General features: G+C 40.7%; 1 protein-coding gene across 1 annotated transcript in view; it reads right to left on the bottom strand.

The window, feature by feature from the left end:
* Window positions 1-4,121: 4,121 nt before the first annotated feature.
* The window catches only part of myo10 (myosin X), a 264,485-nt gene continuing 253,356 nt past the window's right edge, over window positions 4,122-15,250 (bottom strand). Inside the window, exons 35-41 of the mRNA XM_059945625.1 lie at window positions 13,718-14,015; window positions 12,983-13,187; window positions 12,353-12,489; window positions 10,535-10,646; window positions 9,219-9,674; window positions 7,993-8,184; window positions 4,122-6,004 (exon numbers count right to left, since the gene is read on the bottom strand). Coding sequence (XP_059801608.1) covers window positions 5,918-6,004; window positions 7,993-8,184; window positions 9,219-9,674; window positions 10,535-10,646; window positions 12,353-12,489; window positions 12,983-13,187; window positions 13,718-14,015 — 1,487 coding nt within the window. The 3' untranslated portion in view covers window positions 4,122-5,917. The remainder of the gene's footprint in view (window positions 6,005-7,992; window positions 8,185-9,218; window positions 9,675-10,534; window positions 10,647-12,352; window positions 12,490-12,982; window positions 13,188-13,717; window positions 14,016-15,250) is intronic.

Here is a 15,250-nt window from a genome sequence, read left to right as displayed (position 1 = left end):
GCTGAGTTTATTCTAACACAGCGAGATTGACTTAAGATGTAAAAATCCTTCAATCAGGTTAATGCAGAAATGATATGCTGCTGAACAATAGTGCAGGCACAAAGGCAGACCAGAGTCATAGAGCAATGATTTGATAGAGGCCATTCAGCCCAGCTAGTCCATGCTGACAGCAGTGCACACTCAACTAATCCTAATTTTATGCATTCAGTACGTTTGTCTCCAATACCTGCTTGCTCTGTGTATCTATCCAAGTGCTTCTTAAATGATATATACTATTGTATCCACCTCAACCACTTCCCCTGGCAGATAATTCTTTGCATTTACCAGTCTCTGAATGAAAACATTACCCTCAGGTCTCTTAAAATATTCCCCTTCTCACCATAAACCTATGCCCCCTAGTTCTGAAATCCTGTACCCTGGGGAAAAGCCTGTTACCATCCACCTTATCTATGCCACTCATAATTTTAAACAGCTCTCTAAGGTTGCTCCTTCATTTCAAGGAATAAAGCCCAAGCCTGGCCATCTCAAGCCTTCTAGTCCAAGCAAGAACCACATAAATCTTCTCTGCATTTGTTCCAGTTTAACCATGTCTTTCCAGAACAGGGTGTCTGAAACAGTATGCAGTGCTCTACAGAGCAGCCTCACCAATGACCTGTTCCTACTCCTATCCCTGGATTTTCAACATATTCTGGTTCTGTGACCAGGAATTCAGGGCACCTGACCTTCTTGTTTGTCCAGTCATACACACAGTCTGTACCATTGACAGGATCTACAGGATGTGCTGCCACAAGACAGCACCTTTCATCAATACCCTCCACCACCTGGGTCATATTCTCTTCTCACTGCTATTGCCAGGAAGTTCATTCAAAGCTTAGGGTCCCACACCACCACTTTCAGAAATAACCATTTTCCAATGACCATCATGTTCCTGAATCAACCTACACAACCCTAATTCCACCCTGGCAATGAAGTGCCATAGCCACCATTTGCTCTACCATGGACATGTCCCTCATTGTGCTTTGATTTGCATTGATGTCTTGATTAGTAGTTTTTTTTTTCTCCCCTATCTTGTATGATTTATGTTCTGTGTGTTTTCTGAACCTACATACCTGTAAGCAAGTTTTATTGTTCCAGTACCTGTGCACAATTAAACTTGACTTGTCTGGCGTTTCAGTGGACCTAGATAAAGTCCCTGGGTGCTGAACACAAACTACCCTCTCTCCTGCTCCGTGCATGATTTTCTTGTGGTTAGTAACATGGCGGGGTGGAGGGGTGGAAAGAGGTAGAAATTGGAGCCATTTTCCTTGGCATTGCCATCTCAGTGTAGAGTATCCTTCACAAGCAAACTCTATCTCTTCGTAGATATTCAAGCTCAAATAACCACAAATTAATTGAGCAAAACCTTGATTGGGACTCCCATACTGTTAAAGGTCCGGATGGGTTAGAGTTTGTAAAATGTGTTCAGGAAAGTTTTCTAAATCAATATATAGAGGTACCAACTAGAGAGGAGCGGTATTAGATCTCCTATTAGGTATTAGGACAGGTGACAGAAGTATGTGTATGGGAACACTTTGGTTCCAGTGATCATAACGCCATTAGTTTCAACTTGATCATGGATAAAGATAGATCTGGTCCTCGGGTTGAGGTTCCAAGCTGGAAAAAGGCCAAATCTGAAGAAATGAGAAAGGACCTAGAAAGCGTGGATTGCAGTAGGTTGATGTCTGGCAAGGATGTTATTGGTAAGTGGGAGGACTTCAAAGGAGAAATTTTGAGAGTGCAGAGTTTGTATGTTCCTGTCAGGATTAAAGGCAAAGTGAATAGAATAAGGAACCTTGGTTCTCCAGGGATATTGGAACTCTGATAAAGAAGAGAGAGATGTATGACGTATAAGAAACAGGGAGCAAATAATGTGCTTGAGGAGTATAAAAAGTGCAAAAAAAAAACTTAAGAAAGAAATCAGGAGGGCTAAAAGACATGAGGTTGCTTTGGCAGTCAAGGTGAAGGATAATCCAAAGAGCTTCTACAGGTATATTAAGAGCAAAAGAATAGCAAGGGATAAAGTTGGTCCTCTTGAAGATTAGAGTTTGGCTATGTATGAAACCAAAAGAAATAGGGGTGATCTTAAATGGGTTTTTTGCGTCTGTATTTACTAAGGAAACTGGCATGGAGTCAATGGAAATAAGGCAAACAAGTAGTGAGGTCATGGAACCTATACAGATTGAAGAGGAGAAGTGCTTGCTATCTTGAGGCAAATCAGAGTAGATAAATCCCCAGGACCTGACAGGGTATTCCCTCGGACCTTGAAGGAGACTCATGTTGAAATTGCAGGGGCCCTGGCAGATATATTTAAAATGCCAGTATCTACGGGTGAGGTGCCGGAGGATTGGAGGATAGCTCATGTTGTTCCATTGTTTAAAAAAGGCTCAAAAAGTAAGCCGGGAAATTATAGGCCGGTAAGTTTGACATCGGTAGTAGGTAAATTATTGGAAAGAGGACTAAGAGATAGGATCTACAAGTATTTAGATAGACCAGGACTTACTAGGGAGAGTCAACATGGCTTTGTGCATGGTAGGTCATGTTTAACAAATCTATTAGGGTTTTTCGAGGAGGTTACCAGGAAAGTGGATGAAGGGACGGCAGTGGATGTTGTCTACATGGACTTCAGTAAGGTCTTTGACAAGGTCCCACATGAGAGGTTACTTAGGAAGATTCAGTCGCTAGGTATACATGGTGAGGTAGTAAATTGGATTAGACATTGGCTCAATGGGAGAAGCCAGAGAGTGGTAGTGGAGGATTGCTTCTCTGAGTGGAGGCCTGTGACTAGTGGTGTGCCACAGGGATCAGTGCTGGGTCCATTGTTATTTGTCGTCTATATCAATGACTGGATGATAATGTGGTAAATTGGATCAGCAAATTTGTTGTTGATACAAAGATTGGAGGTGTAGTAGACAGTGAGGATGGTTTTCAAAACTTGCAGAGGGATTTGGACCAGCTGGAAAAATGGGCTGAAAAATGGCAGATGGAGTTTAATACAGACAAGTGTGAGGTATTGCACTTTGGAAGGACAAACCAAGGTAGAACCTACAAGGTAAATGGTAGGGCACTGAGGAGTGCAGTAGAACAGAGGGATCTGGGAATACAGATACAAAATTCCCTAAAAGTGACATCACAGTTAGATAGGGTAGTAAAGAGAGCTTTTGGTACATTGGCCTTTATAAATCAAAAATTGACTGTAAGTGTTGGAATGTTATGGTGAGGTTGTATAAGGCATTGGTGAGGCCAGATTTGGAGTTTTGGTCACCAAATTACAGGAAGGATATTAATAAGGTTGAAAGAGTGCAGAGAAGGTTTACAAGGATGTTGCCGGGACTTGAGAAACTGAGTTACAGAGAAAGGTTGAAGAGGTTAAGACTTCATTCCCTGGAGCACAGAAGAATGATGGGAGATTTGATAGAGGTATATAAAATATGATGGGTATAGATCGAGTGAATGGAAGCAGGCTTTTTCCACTGAGGGTAGGGGAGAAAAAAACCAGAGGACATGGGTTAAGAGTGAAGGGGGAAAAGTGTAAAGGGAACATTGGGCGGGGGGGGCTTCTTCACACAGAATGGTGGGAGTGCGGAATGAGCTGCCAGATGAAGTGGTAAATGCGGGCTCACTTTTAACATTTAAGAAAAACTTGGACAGATACATGGATGAGAGGTGTATGTAGGGATATGGGCCAGGTACAGGTCAGTGGGACTAGGCAGAAAAATGGTTCGGCACAGCCAAGAAGGGCCAAAAGTCCTGTTTCTATGCTGTAATGTTCTGTGGTTCTAAAACTGATTTTTTTTTTAACTTGATACAGAGTTAAGACTTACTTTTGGATGTAGTTGAAAGAGAACTTGCATGAATATAGGGACACAGCAGGGAAGTGGAACTAAATGGTGCAGAAGGACCTTCACTCACAATCAGCCATTTTACTATCCTGGGAATGCAACCCAATTCTAGATTGGAAGAAAGCAGAATCTTGCTTAATTGGACTGAGAGCACCGTATGCTGGTGAACAAAGGTTGCTGCTGTGTATGGAAGATAGCCTGGAGATACCGTAAGTAATTCAAGAAGCAAATGTTACATGGGCCTTTATTTCAAAGAGGATCGAGTATGAAAATCTTGCTGCGATTAAACACAACATTGGGCAAACTGCATCTATGGTATTGCATACAGTTTTGGTCTCCTTTGCAGTTTCAGAAAAGCTTCAATAAATTAATTGAAGGGGTTGACTTAGACTGTAAGACATAGGAGAAGATTTGGGTTTCTTGTTTTGTAACTGCCTATAAGCAGACAAATCTCAAGGTTATATAACTTAGATATAGATTGAACTTTGGCCCATTGGGTCTGTCTCACTATTCAATCATTTTTTAACCCCATTCTCTTTCCATCAATTCCATGATTGATGAAGGCCAATACACCGTTTGCCTTCCATTTTCCAGCTAATTCTCCCCAGATTTTACTACCTATCCACACCCATAACCTCTAACCCCCTTACCAATCAAGAACTTTTCAATGTCTGCCTTAAATACAATCAGACTTAGAAAGAAAGATTGAGCAGATTGGACCTATACCCACTGGTATTTAGGAGGAGGAGGATGGCAGACCTTGGCGTAGAAGCATCACGGGGTTGTGACTGGATTGATGATGAGAGGATGCTTCCCTCAGCAGGATACTAGCACAAGTGGGCATTGCTTCATCATAAAGATCATTGGCTTGAAACACTGACTTTCTGCAAATGTTGTCTGAACTACTAAATATTTCAAACATTTTCTGCTTTTATTTCAGATTTCAAGCTTCAACAGTGTTTTGCTTCTTGCTAATACGTTGTTAATAGAACAGGTCTTTCTTTACATGTTGCAAAAACTATAACAGCAAACATTTCCTAGATTTATCATTTATATACTTTATATTTAACTTAAGCATACAAAATTGCTTGTAACTGTATAAATATTTATGTTAGCTACAACATCTGAGAAAATAGAAGGCTTAGGAAGCTACTACAGGTGGAACGTACTGCAGTATGACTTTAGCCCAGAGATTTGTAAAGATCAAATTAAGAAAGTTACATACTTTTCGATTTAGTCAGGACCAAATGCTTGATTAAAAGTAATAGTTTAGATCAAACTGCTATCTTTGTTGCTAACAAAATGTACATACATCAACACACACACTGTATACAACATTGCACATTCAAGTTCCCTTCACAAAAGAAATGTTGTGAAAAATGTGTTTCAATAATGGTGAGTGTGACTGTAGGCTTTGGGCGTGGCTGCCTGCAGCATCCCATTTAATCACCACCATTACTCTCAGGACAAAGTATTGTCTTAGTGCAGAAGAGTAGCTAACACTTAGCTAGAAGTTGCTCCAGGTACCAACTCTATTCTTTAACTCAGAGTGAGAACCAGATTGCCTTTCTCCCAAAGGCAAAGATATGGAGAAGCTTTGTAGATTTCACTTCAGCAGGTTAATATTTAAAGCTGTCGTTCCCTCCAACCTAGATTTCCTCATTCAAGCACTCATGGTTTAAAGCAGTCTTTGTATCCAAGTCATTGTTCAGAGCAAGGTAACTTTTAAAACTGTAAGGCACGTTCTCTGCTTAGAGGCAGTGTGTGTTAAGGCAATAAGGGATATGAGCTGATTAAGGTCATGAGTCCTGAGAAGCAATGTCAAAAATATGATACTCCTTTTGAAACAGAAAGGTTCTTGTTGAAAATCCCAGTATTTCTCAGGAGAGCACGCTTGCTGACCTTAGCAAGCTTTACTTTATCCTGCATAACCAATATGGCTTGTATCAAGCACCTCTGAATGAAGAAAAAGTCTGCAAACGTAGGATGTGAAGACAATTCATAGAAGGACATCATTGGCAAAATAGATCTCGTGGTGGCTAGCTGCTTGCTGAACATGAGGAACTGTAGCGCTTTTTCACAATCATGCTGATATAAGCTTTCATAAGCTTGGCAAGATCCATCACCTGTACAATAAAATACAGCAGTTATAAACCTTCTGAAGACACTGGTTTATCACAGAGTTATACAGTACAGAACTGGTACATTAACTACCTACAAAATTATTTCAAGGTTTTATTTAGTGAAGAAGGTTACCTAATATCACAATGGTGTCTTGATCAACTGAGTCAGTGGGCCAAGGAATAGTAGATGGAATTTAATTCTGACAAATGCAAGATGTTGCCTTTTATCTAAGACAAACCAGTGCAGGACCTACACAAGTGGCAGGGCCTTGGGAAGTAGAACTGAACTTTTTATAGGCCATCCCTACTTTTACATCTACCTGTGACTATAATACGAATAAGTGCCTTCTTACGGGAGAAGTTCAAGTTCAAATTTGATTATCATTCAACCATGCATGAATACCAATGAACACAGCCAAAGAAAAGCACTCCTCTAGGGCCAAGGTGCAAAACACAGTATCAACAGTCATATGCAGCACAAGCTAAATAGAGCACATATAAGATAGGAGTAAAGCCCAAGTTACTGAATGACACGTCCTATGAAATGGTGGTGCATGGGTATTATCAGCAAGAACAACCTCTCATCAGTCTGCAGGCAAATGCATGCAATCCAGTTTATCGTCCATCGAGCAACGGTGGGCAGCACCGATGGGAGAGGCCAGCACAGATGCCATGCCACACTGCCTCTGGTGCCTCCGCTCCTGGATGGCTGTAATAGACAAGCCTGCGGCATGAGGCCTAATCCTCACCACAACCGAGGCCACGTAGCACCCTTGCCATCAGTCTCTCCAATGAATCAGACTTGTAGTATTTTACATTAGCAATATCCAACAGGGTCTTGTAATCACAAGACAATAATTCACCATTTGTGTGCACGCCACCTTTGTGCACCAACACCTGTGCCTTTCTGTTTCAGACAGCAACACGGTCTGCAGGTTGGAGTCCAAAGTCTGTGTTCACACACATTGAACGTGCCTTAATTGGATGAAGATGAAAATGTGAAAGTCTGTGGATGCAAGTAATGTTTGAAGAGAACTCGTGTTTTATTCCTAATTTTTTTGGAATGTGCTTTAGGCCAGTATTTATTGCCCATCTGTAACTGCACTGGAGAAAGTGGTGGAGAGCTGCCTTCTCAATGTGCTGTTGGGAAGGGAGTTCCAAGATTTTCACCGAGTAATAAGGTAGGTCTAGTGATACATTCCCATAACAGAACAGTGCTCGACTTGGAATGGAACCTGCTGCTGGTAGTGTTCCATTGCTCTTGCTTGTTGGAAGAAGCTGATGCGTAATGGGAGGTACTGTTGGAGTAGACTGGGCAGTTAACAGTAGTGGTGGGTGATACACACCGGGAACACCATACACAAGTGGTCCAAGGAATGAATGTTTAAGCTGGAACCGGTCAAGCAGTCTGCTTTGCCACTGATGGGGTCAAGCTTCAGGAATTTAATAGACATCCAGGTCAGTGGACAATAATCTACTGTGCTTCAGACATGCGATTTGTGGATAATGGAAAGGCTTTAGAGTGTCAGGAGGTGAATCTCTTTCTGTAGAGTACCCAGGTTTTATACTGCTGCCACCATTGGAACCCTAGCTTACCCCTTAATGGTAAAACAAAACTAGAAACTTGTGTATTCTTTTAACCAATGAATACTTCAGTTCAGATTAGTGCTCCAATTAGACCAGGCATAGCGACTGGATACAAACAAATTCTTCTTACATACCAACAATGAATGGAGCCTATTGTGTCTCTGTCAGCTCTTTGAGAAAAATCTTTCTGATTTGGCCTACTCTTCAATCCTTCTACCACTGTTCTCCAAATTAATTCTCATCAATTACACAACTAACTGAATTCAGAAAACTCTCATTGAATCAAGTTCCATCATTTTTTTTGGTCATGTTCCAAAACTTAGCAACTCTCTCTACGAGAGAAAATTATGTTTCCTGTACAATGACAATTTGATTCATTCACACCGAAAGGCTTTTTACTTTACCTCGGTTGTGTCAAATAACAATTCCCTCTCTTCGACCACAAATTTATACGTGTTTGGGTTTGGAGCTCCAAATGACCGGATACTTTCATATGGGAATGTCTCCAGCGGTCTGGCTTCTCCTCGTTTGTAAACAGAGACAGATTCAGCACAAACACCCAGCCACAGTTCTTGGGGAAAACCACCTTCTTTGCACTGTAAAAAAATAACATAATATCCATTTACTTTCTCATAAATTTCAGGAAAGGAAGCATATTTTTTAAAGAACTGGAAAATACCCAAAAAGAATATTTTAAAATGCATTTATAAATTCTGTATTTGCTGCAAAATTATTGTTTGCCAGAGTTCTTTCCCATTTCCTAGATGTAACACTGAGGTCTGAGAAACTTACAAGCAATAGATAACTGTCACAAAAATAAATTTTAACATGCTGGAGGACATCGACTTGACAGTAGCATTGACTTGAAATTCTGCAATTTGTTTTGCTATAACTAAGAAAGCACACCAGCACATTCCCCAGAGGAATTTTGGAATGTTCTGATGACCCTCACTAATTTTTATTGATGTACCGTAGGAAGCTTCCTATCCAAATGCCCACAGCTTGGTACGGCAAATTCTCTAGCCAAGGCCACAAGAAATTGCAGTGAGTCGTAGCTAAAGGTTAGGCCATCACAAAAGAAAACAGCCTCCCTTCTGTGCACCACATACAAAATGGTGGAGGAACTCAAGCAGGTCAGGCAGCATCTGTGGAAATGAATAAACTGTTGATGTTTCAGGCTGAGACGCTTCTTCAGGGCAGAGACCCTTCTGTGGACTGTCAACGTTTCCCACTGTCTTGGGGAAATAGTAAGCAAGATCAAAGATCCCTCCTACCCTGATCATTTTCTCTTATCTCTCCATCCACCTCTCCCCCCAACAGTAAAGCTTGAAAACACACACTATCAAACTCAAGGGCATTTTCTATCTGCCATAATATGACTATTCAGATGGAGCTCATGTAAAACGAGATGAATTATTGATCTCACAATCTACCTTGCTTGTCATGAGCCTCTGTAAGTGTAAAGCCAGACTTTTATTTACAGACTGTTATTGCTCACTACCTTGATCTGCTTGTTTGGAAATTACCTGTATGGATGGCATGCAAAACTATATATTGGTACATGTGACAATAATAACAAATCACTTGAACCACTTGTTATATTTCAACACATGAAATCGTTTGTATTCACCTCCACATCAAAGAGAGTTGAGCCATATCCTGGCCACTCTTTTATTAAAGCCATGTACTTGAACATTGCCTGCTCTTGTGACATTCCGTGCATCTTTCTCCACTTATCAATAATATTGGTCCTGACTGATGAAATCTCCTCATTGACCCACATGTCCATCATCTGGTCATCATCTGACTTCATTCGACTGATGGAGCCTCCTCGGAAGCTCCGCCTCAAAGTTCCCTCCAGGAAGCTGGATCGTTTCTTCTCATTCCGATCTGCAGAAGGAGCAAAGCTTCTGGTTGATTGTGTGATTCGTGTCTTTAGTCTCTTCATCGGAAACACCTCTTCCATTTCTGGCAGTGTAGCATGCATGGAGTAATCCCCCTGCATGAACTGAAGTCTCAAAGCTGACAAATACTGCAAGGTTTCTTCAGGGGCAGGATAGTGACCGTGAATAACTGCTTCGTGAGCCTAGTAGTCAAAATAAACAAAATAAATTGTTATTGATAAAATTATAATCTCATGTATTCATTCCTGATGAACATTTATGGATTTGAAAATTCCATAGTTCTACACATTAGAGAAGTCTCTCATAAAACATATAAACATGCTCTTTTACATCAACCCATAAGCATTCGTTTACTCTCCCTACAGGTTCTGCTTTTCACTTACAGACTAGGTGCAATCTACCAGCCTCCACATGTTTGGGATGTGATGGGGAAAGGGCTGGTAGTGAACTGGAGCACCTGAGGACCCAACAATCACAGAGCATTTGTGAAAACTCCACCCATCAGCACTGGAGTCAGATTTGAACTCCGGTTACTGAGGCATTGGCTATCCTCATTACTGCACGGTGCTGCTTCCTGTCTCCTGGTATTATTCATGGATGGTTTAAACTTCAGTGGGAATATGGCAAGTGATTATATAAATCAGAAAGCAACATCAATTACCCAATTTCATCAAGTTCCTGGCCTTAATAAAAAGCTACGACTAGGTTTATTTCTGTAGATAACTATGCTCACTCATCAGCATGCACATTTTAAAAAAGTGCACTGAAGCAACAGCGAATTAAATAATAATCTTCCATTGATGAGAATCTATCTAATCCCCCAAAAATGACAGTGATCCAGAGGAGCAATTTCTGCAATGTGGGAGACGGTTAAAATCCTTGCCTTTCTATTTGGTGCTCTTACTCACATTCAGAATCTTTAAGAGTCACATGCAATGGTTACCTGCCATACAATCACATCTGATTGCAACACAGTATTGTTGGAGAAATGTGTCTCTTTGTTTTTCTTAGTTTACCAGATTAAGGCTTCCTTTGGCCATACCTGTTCAAACATGAAGGCAAATTCCACACTATCTTTTGGTATGTTTTCAGTGTCAAGGAAACAGTAGAGTTTGAAGTAGAATTTCCATGAATCACCTGAAGTGGCAGCAGCTCTGGATAGCAGAAAAAAACAACTGTAATTAGTCAACAATTCTGCAGGTATCTGCACTCAATTTGTAAGTGATTATGCCGCCCACTTGTTATGATGAAGACATGAGACTGCTGATGCTGGAGGAACTCAGCCAGTCAAAAGACTCCACCTTCAGCTCTTCCAGCAGAACGTTTGTCACACTCCTGAGGGTGCTGAAGAAGCTTATCAGGTCACCTGATGAACACTCTGCAAATGACGTTTTTCTTAAAGTTTTGAAGCTGTCAGACATCCAAGAGTGCCAGCCAACCTGGTTTATACTTGGCAACTATTTTAGTGCAGTTACATAGTACATAGGTACTGCTACATAGCTCCAGCATGGTCACACAACTCTGCTGAGAAATGAGTGTCTTCCCACGCCGGGATTAGACCTCACTGGCTGAATGAGTTATCAATGCGCTCCCACTGGCCAACCCCTTGCAGTTTGTTATCTCAGGTGTTCCACCTGTTACAAAACAAGGAGGAGATTCACTGAACAGCAGGAATGCCTGAAAGTCCCTCCTTATTTCTGTGGCAAGACAAGGCAAGTCAAGATCTATCAAATATGTGCCATTACAGCACTGTGGACTAAGAGGAGTAGAACTGTATCTTCTGAGTTTCACAAATCTCTCAGTAAATTAAGCCAAAGCCCTGCTCCAAATCTCTCCACTACAGGCAGTCCCCGAGTTACGAACATCCAACTTATGGACAACTTGTACTTACGAGCGGAGGGAGGAGAGCGCCGTCTGCCATTTTAAGTCTGATCACGATGCCGTCTGCCATTTTAAGTCGTTGCCGTTAACACTGTGTTGAATGTGTAACTTTGTATTTGGCTTAAATATTTCTTAGCAAGACTCACCCTGACCCCCTTTTCCAGTCAGCCATGCCCCCACTTGTCCCATTTAACCTTTCTCCGTGTGGGTGGACTTTAGGACCCGGAGCAGCACAAGACCTGCTGCCCACGGCTGCTGCTGTATTTTTTTATTAAGAGCCATCGTGAACAATAGCCAGATTAGAAATGCTGACCAAGTCAGCTAGTTCCTAAAGAGAACTCTGATAGGCCAATCAGACGGTTCACTGCTGCTCAGCGATAGAATATAAAATCCAGTTTTCTGTTCTGTTGATGGAAAATGATCGCGATTGAAAATAAAGTGGAAATAATAAAGCGATTGGAAAGAGGTGAAATGCCATCGGTCATTGGAAAAGCGTTAGGCTACAGTTGGTCAACAATCAGAACAACTTTAAAGGATACAGGTAAAGGATAAAGTGAGAATAATGGAGCATGTGAAAGTCCCTGCCCTGATGAAAGCTACAATTATTACTAAGCAACACAGTGGTTTAATTATTGAAATACAGACATTTCTTAAGTGTTTGATATGCAAAGAAAGGTAAAATATATATTACATACTAAGACAAATGTTTGACTAATTGATGCTAAATAATACCGGATGTACCTGTTCCGACTTACATACAAATCTGACTGAAAGACAGACTCAGGTACAGAACTTGTTCATAACTTGGGGACTGCCTGTATTGGCAATCTCCAATCCTCCCATACCCACCATCTTTACTGCTCAAAAATTACTCGAACCAATCACACTGTATTTATTTTACCCAATTAAAATAATAGATGCCTTCTTTATTAGTTTGGAGATACTGCACACATGGATTATCTGAGGGAGTAGTACTTACTTTTCAAATTTTGCCAAAACATCAGCTACAACTGTTCTGCCTTCAATTGCTTTAGCAGTAGTACCCTTGTGTTCAAAGAGAGCAAACATATTTCTACTGTGCTCTATGGCCAGTCCACGAATCAGCTTCTCAACAACCTGAAGAAAAGAAAAACAAAACTATTTGCATTTTTCCCCTTTAAAACTGTTATCCTGTATTTTATACTTCTACTTTAAAGAAACCATCTTAGTCCTTATTGCCAGAAGTAATGAACTTGAGATTACCCAGAGAAGAAACTTTATTATTATTTACCATCAGGAAGCTGAATCTCGCACCTCCAGTCTCGCCTTACTACCCAGGGACTGACACAAAAGATACACAAGGAAGAATCTTCCCTCTTTAATACCAAGACGTGGACAGAAATAACAAAGACGAGGAGACATAGGTAAGAGACAGATTTACTACTTTCTACCTCTGGATATATAGGCAAGAGATTTTCAAAGAGGCACTACTACACAAAAAAATTGTTCAGAAGAGTTCCCGTTGCATTAATTTGTGCTAAAGTTTATTGATTTTCCAATCCATTTAACATTACATGCGATCCATGTGCAAAGTGACACTGACCACTTTTCTTCCATCATGAACCCTTACCTCCCCAGCAGTTGTATGGGAATTAATTGTGATTTTACAGGAACCTCCTCCGTGGCAGTAAACCGTCGTCGTCATTTCTTGCCTGTTGATCAAGGCTGTTATTTCTTCTCGAGATGGCACATACTCCCTAGTTTTTGTTTTCTTCAGTGATTCATATATAAATATTGCATATTTCTCCAGCTCCCCTGCAAACCGGTCTCGTATCCTAGACACAGAAACAGACTGCAATTGTTGGAATCAGGCAGATCACATTATGGAGGTGCACTATGAAGAAACCCACATTTTGGATACATTAAAATATCCAAATTAGATTCTGAGCTTTTATAATTAAAAACCAAAATAAGAATTTAAATGAATTTGATGATAATATGATTAACACAGCTCACTAGTTACACAGTTATTATTAGGGCAAGTAAAGTGACTTGCAGCAACAGATTAGCAAATATTTCCATTAAATTGATATGGAATGGTAATTGGCAAATAATTTATTATTGTCACATGCACTGAGATCAAGATGCAGTTTTAAGCACTGTTTGCATGTCATCCAGACAAAATTCCATTTATAAGTACACTGAGCGAGTACCAAAGGGAAAACAGTGACAGAATACAGAGCCTAGTGACATAGTTCCAGAGACAGGGCAACTTAGGTAGACAAATAAAGTACAAGGGCCATAACAAGATAAATTGAGAGATCAGGATTTTTTTTTAAATCATGAAAGTGTACAAAGATTGTACCTTTTGAGGTGAAATTTGAGGTATCTGAGGACAGCACGGCAGGGCAGAAATGTACAACTCATGCAGGTAAGTAATTGCCAACAGCGCAAGTTGCTCAAGCTCCCTGGCTGAGGCGCTTTGGTTGTTTGTTTGATAAGTTGACAGTAGAACTCATCCCGCAGGGGCCGCAGATCCTGCCCTGTCTGCAGAATGCCTTGTATGATGGGAATAGGGTCAGAAACCGACTCGATCTGCTGCAAAGAATTGAAGAGTTTGATGGCTTCTTCCTGTAGGGTTGTGTAACCCTTTTCTTTCAGCACTAGAAATCAGAACAATCAACAGAAATTAAGTGTTAGTTTATTTTTGTGAAAAACAACAGGGGTTACAAATATAATTGCATAGAGACATACATTGTTCCTGTAACTACTCCCTGCTTTGACAAAATGCAAGTTCAGGTCCATTATTTCTGAATTAAGATACATTGCTGCAGAGGTGGACCTTTTGGGAGGAGAGGAGTGATTTTAATGGGAGTGTTCAGAAGCTGATTGGTCACAACATTAACTATCTATCTTTAATATTGGTCAATATCTGCAGTCCAAAGAACTAAAGGGAAAGGCACCTTATTCCTCAATTTGGAAACGTTTTATGTAATAAAAGCAGTACAGTGTATTCATCCATCCTTGTTTTACTGCAGAGAAAATTACTATGATTCCATATAATTATTTAAAGTTCTCCATTCTCCTCAAGTAGCTACATTTTGTAAACTTCCCCCTTTCCTGGTCCTATGTTACCACTCATTCCATCTTTGTGGCTGCTGCCTGCTTCCTTTCAAACCTGGTATCATCACCCACCAAAAATATCCATGCCCAATTCCGCTATCTTGTCCATTTTTCCTTCAAAATCTTTGAAATTGCTGCTCCTCCACTGCACCCCCAAGTTCATAACTTTTTCTTCAACTAAGCTCCTGCTCATTTATCAAAATCACCTTTACCATGGTCACAAATTACAAATCATAAATGTACAATGTGATGAACTGTGACCATTGTAAACATTCTAGGATAGAATTCCCAGACTGCAAACTAGCCTGTTTGGGCTGCCTCTACCTATGAGCTTTAACCAAACTGACCTCTGATAGTTCTCTTTGTTGTCCTGGGTGATTCCTCCGATGTTCCTCAAATATCTTTTCATGACTGTCATCTATTCCTCAATTAAATGCTCAGTCATGTCCAGAAACACATTTTGTTCTACTGGCATAAGGATGGCATTCAGCTCAATTGTACTGGCAGCATTCTTGTCTGCTGCAATCTCATTGTAGATGAACAGATGTTTCCACCAAATAGACAGGAAAAGTATTCTGAAGCCTGCCACAACCTCCCTCCTTTGATATTAGTTACACCTTGATCCATGGCAAAGACTTAATCAGAGTTCTTGTAGCCCTGTCACTCTATCTGTCCTGGGATAAGTTTCCAAAAAAGATTCATCCCCTCCTGAAATATTCCATCTCCATCTCTCCACCACATTCGTATCACCTCCCAAATTCAGACATTCTGCTGA

Source organism: Hypanus sabinus, chromosome 20, assembly GCF_030144855.1.
Source record: "Hypanus sabinus isolate sHypSab1 chromosome 20, sHypSab1.hap1, whole genome shotgun sequence".
NCBI lineage: Eukaryota > Metazoa > Chordata > Chondrichthyes > Myliobatiformes > Dasyatidae > Hypanus > Hypanus sabinus.
The sequence above is the reverse complement of the archived record's forward strand: the minus strand, read 5'-3'. Positions and strand labels throughout refer to the sequence as shown.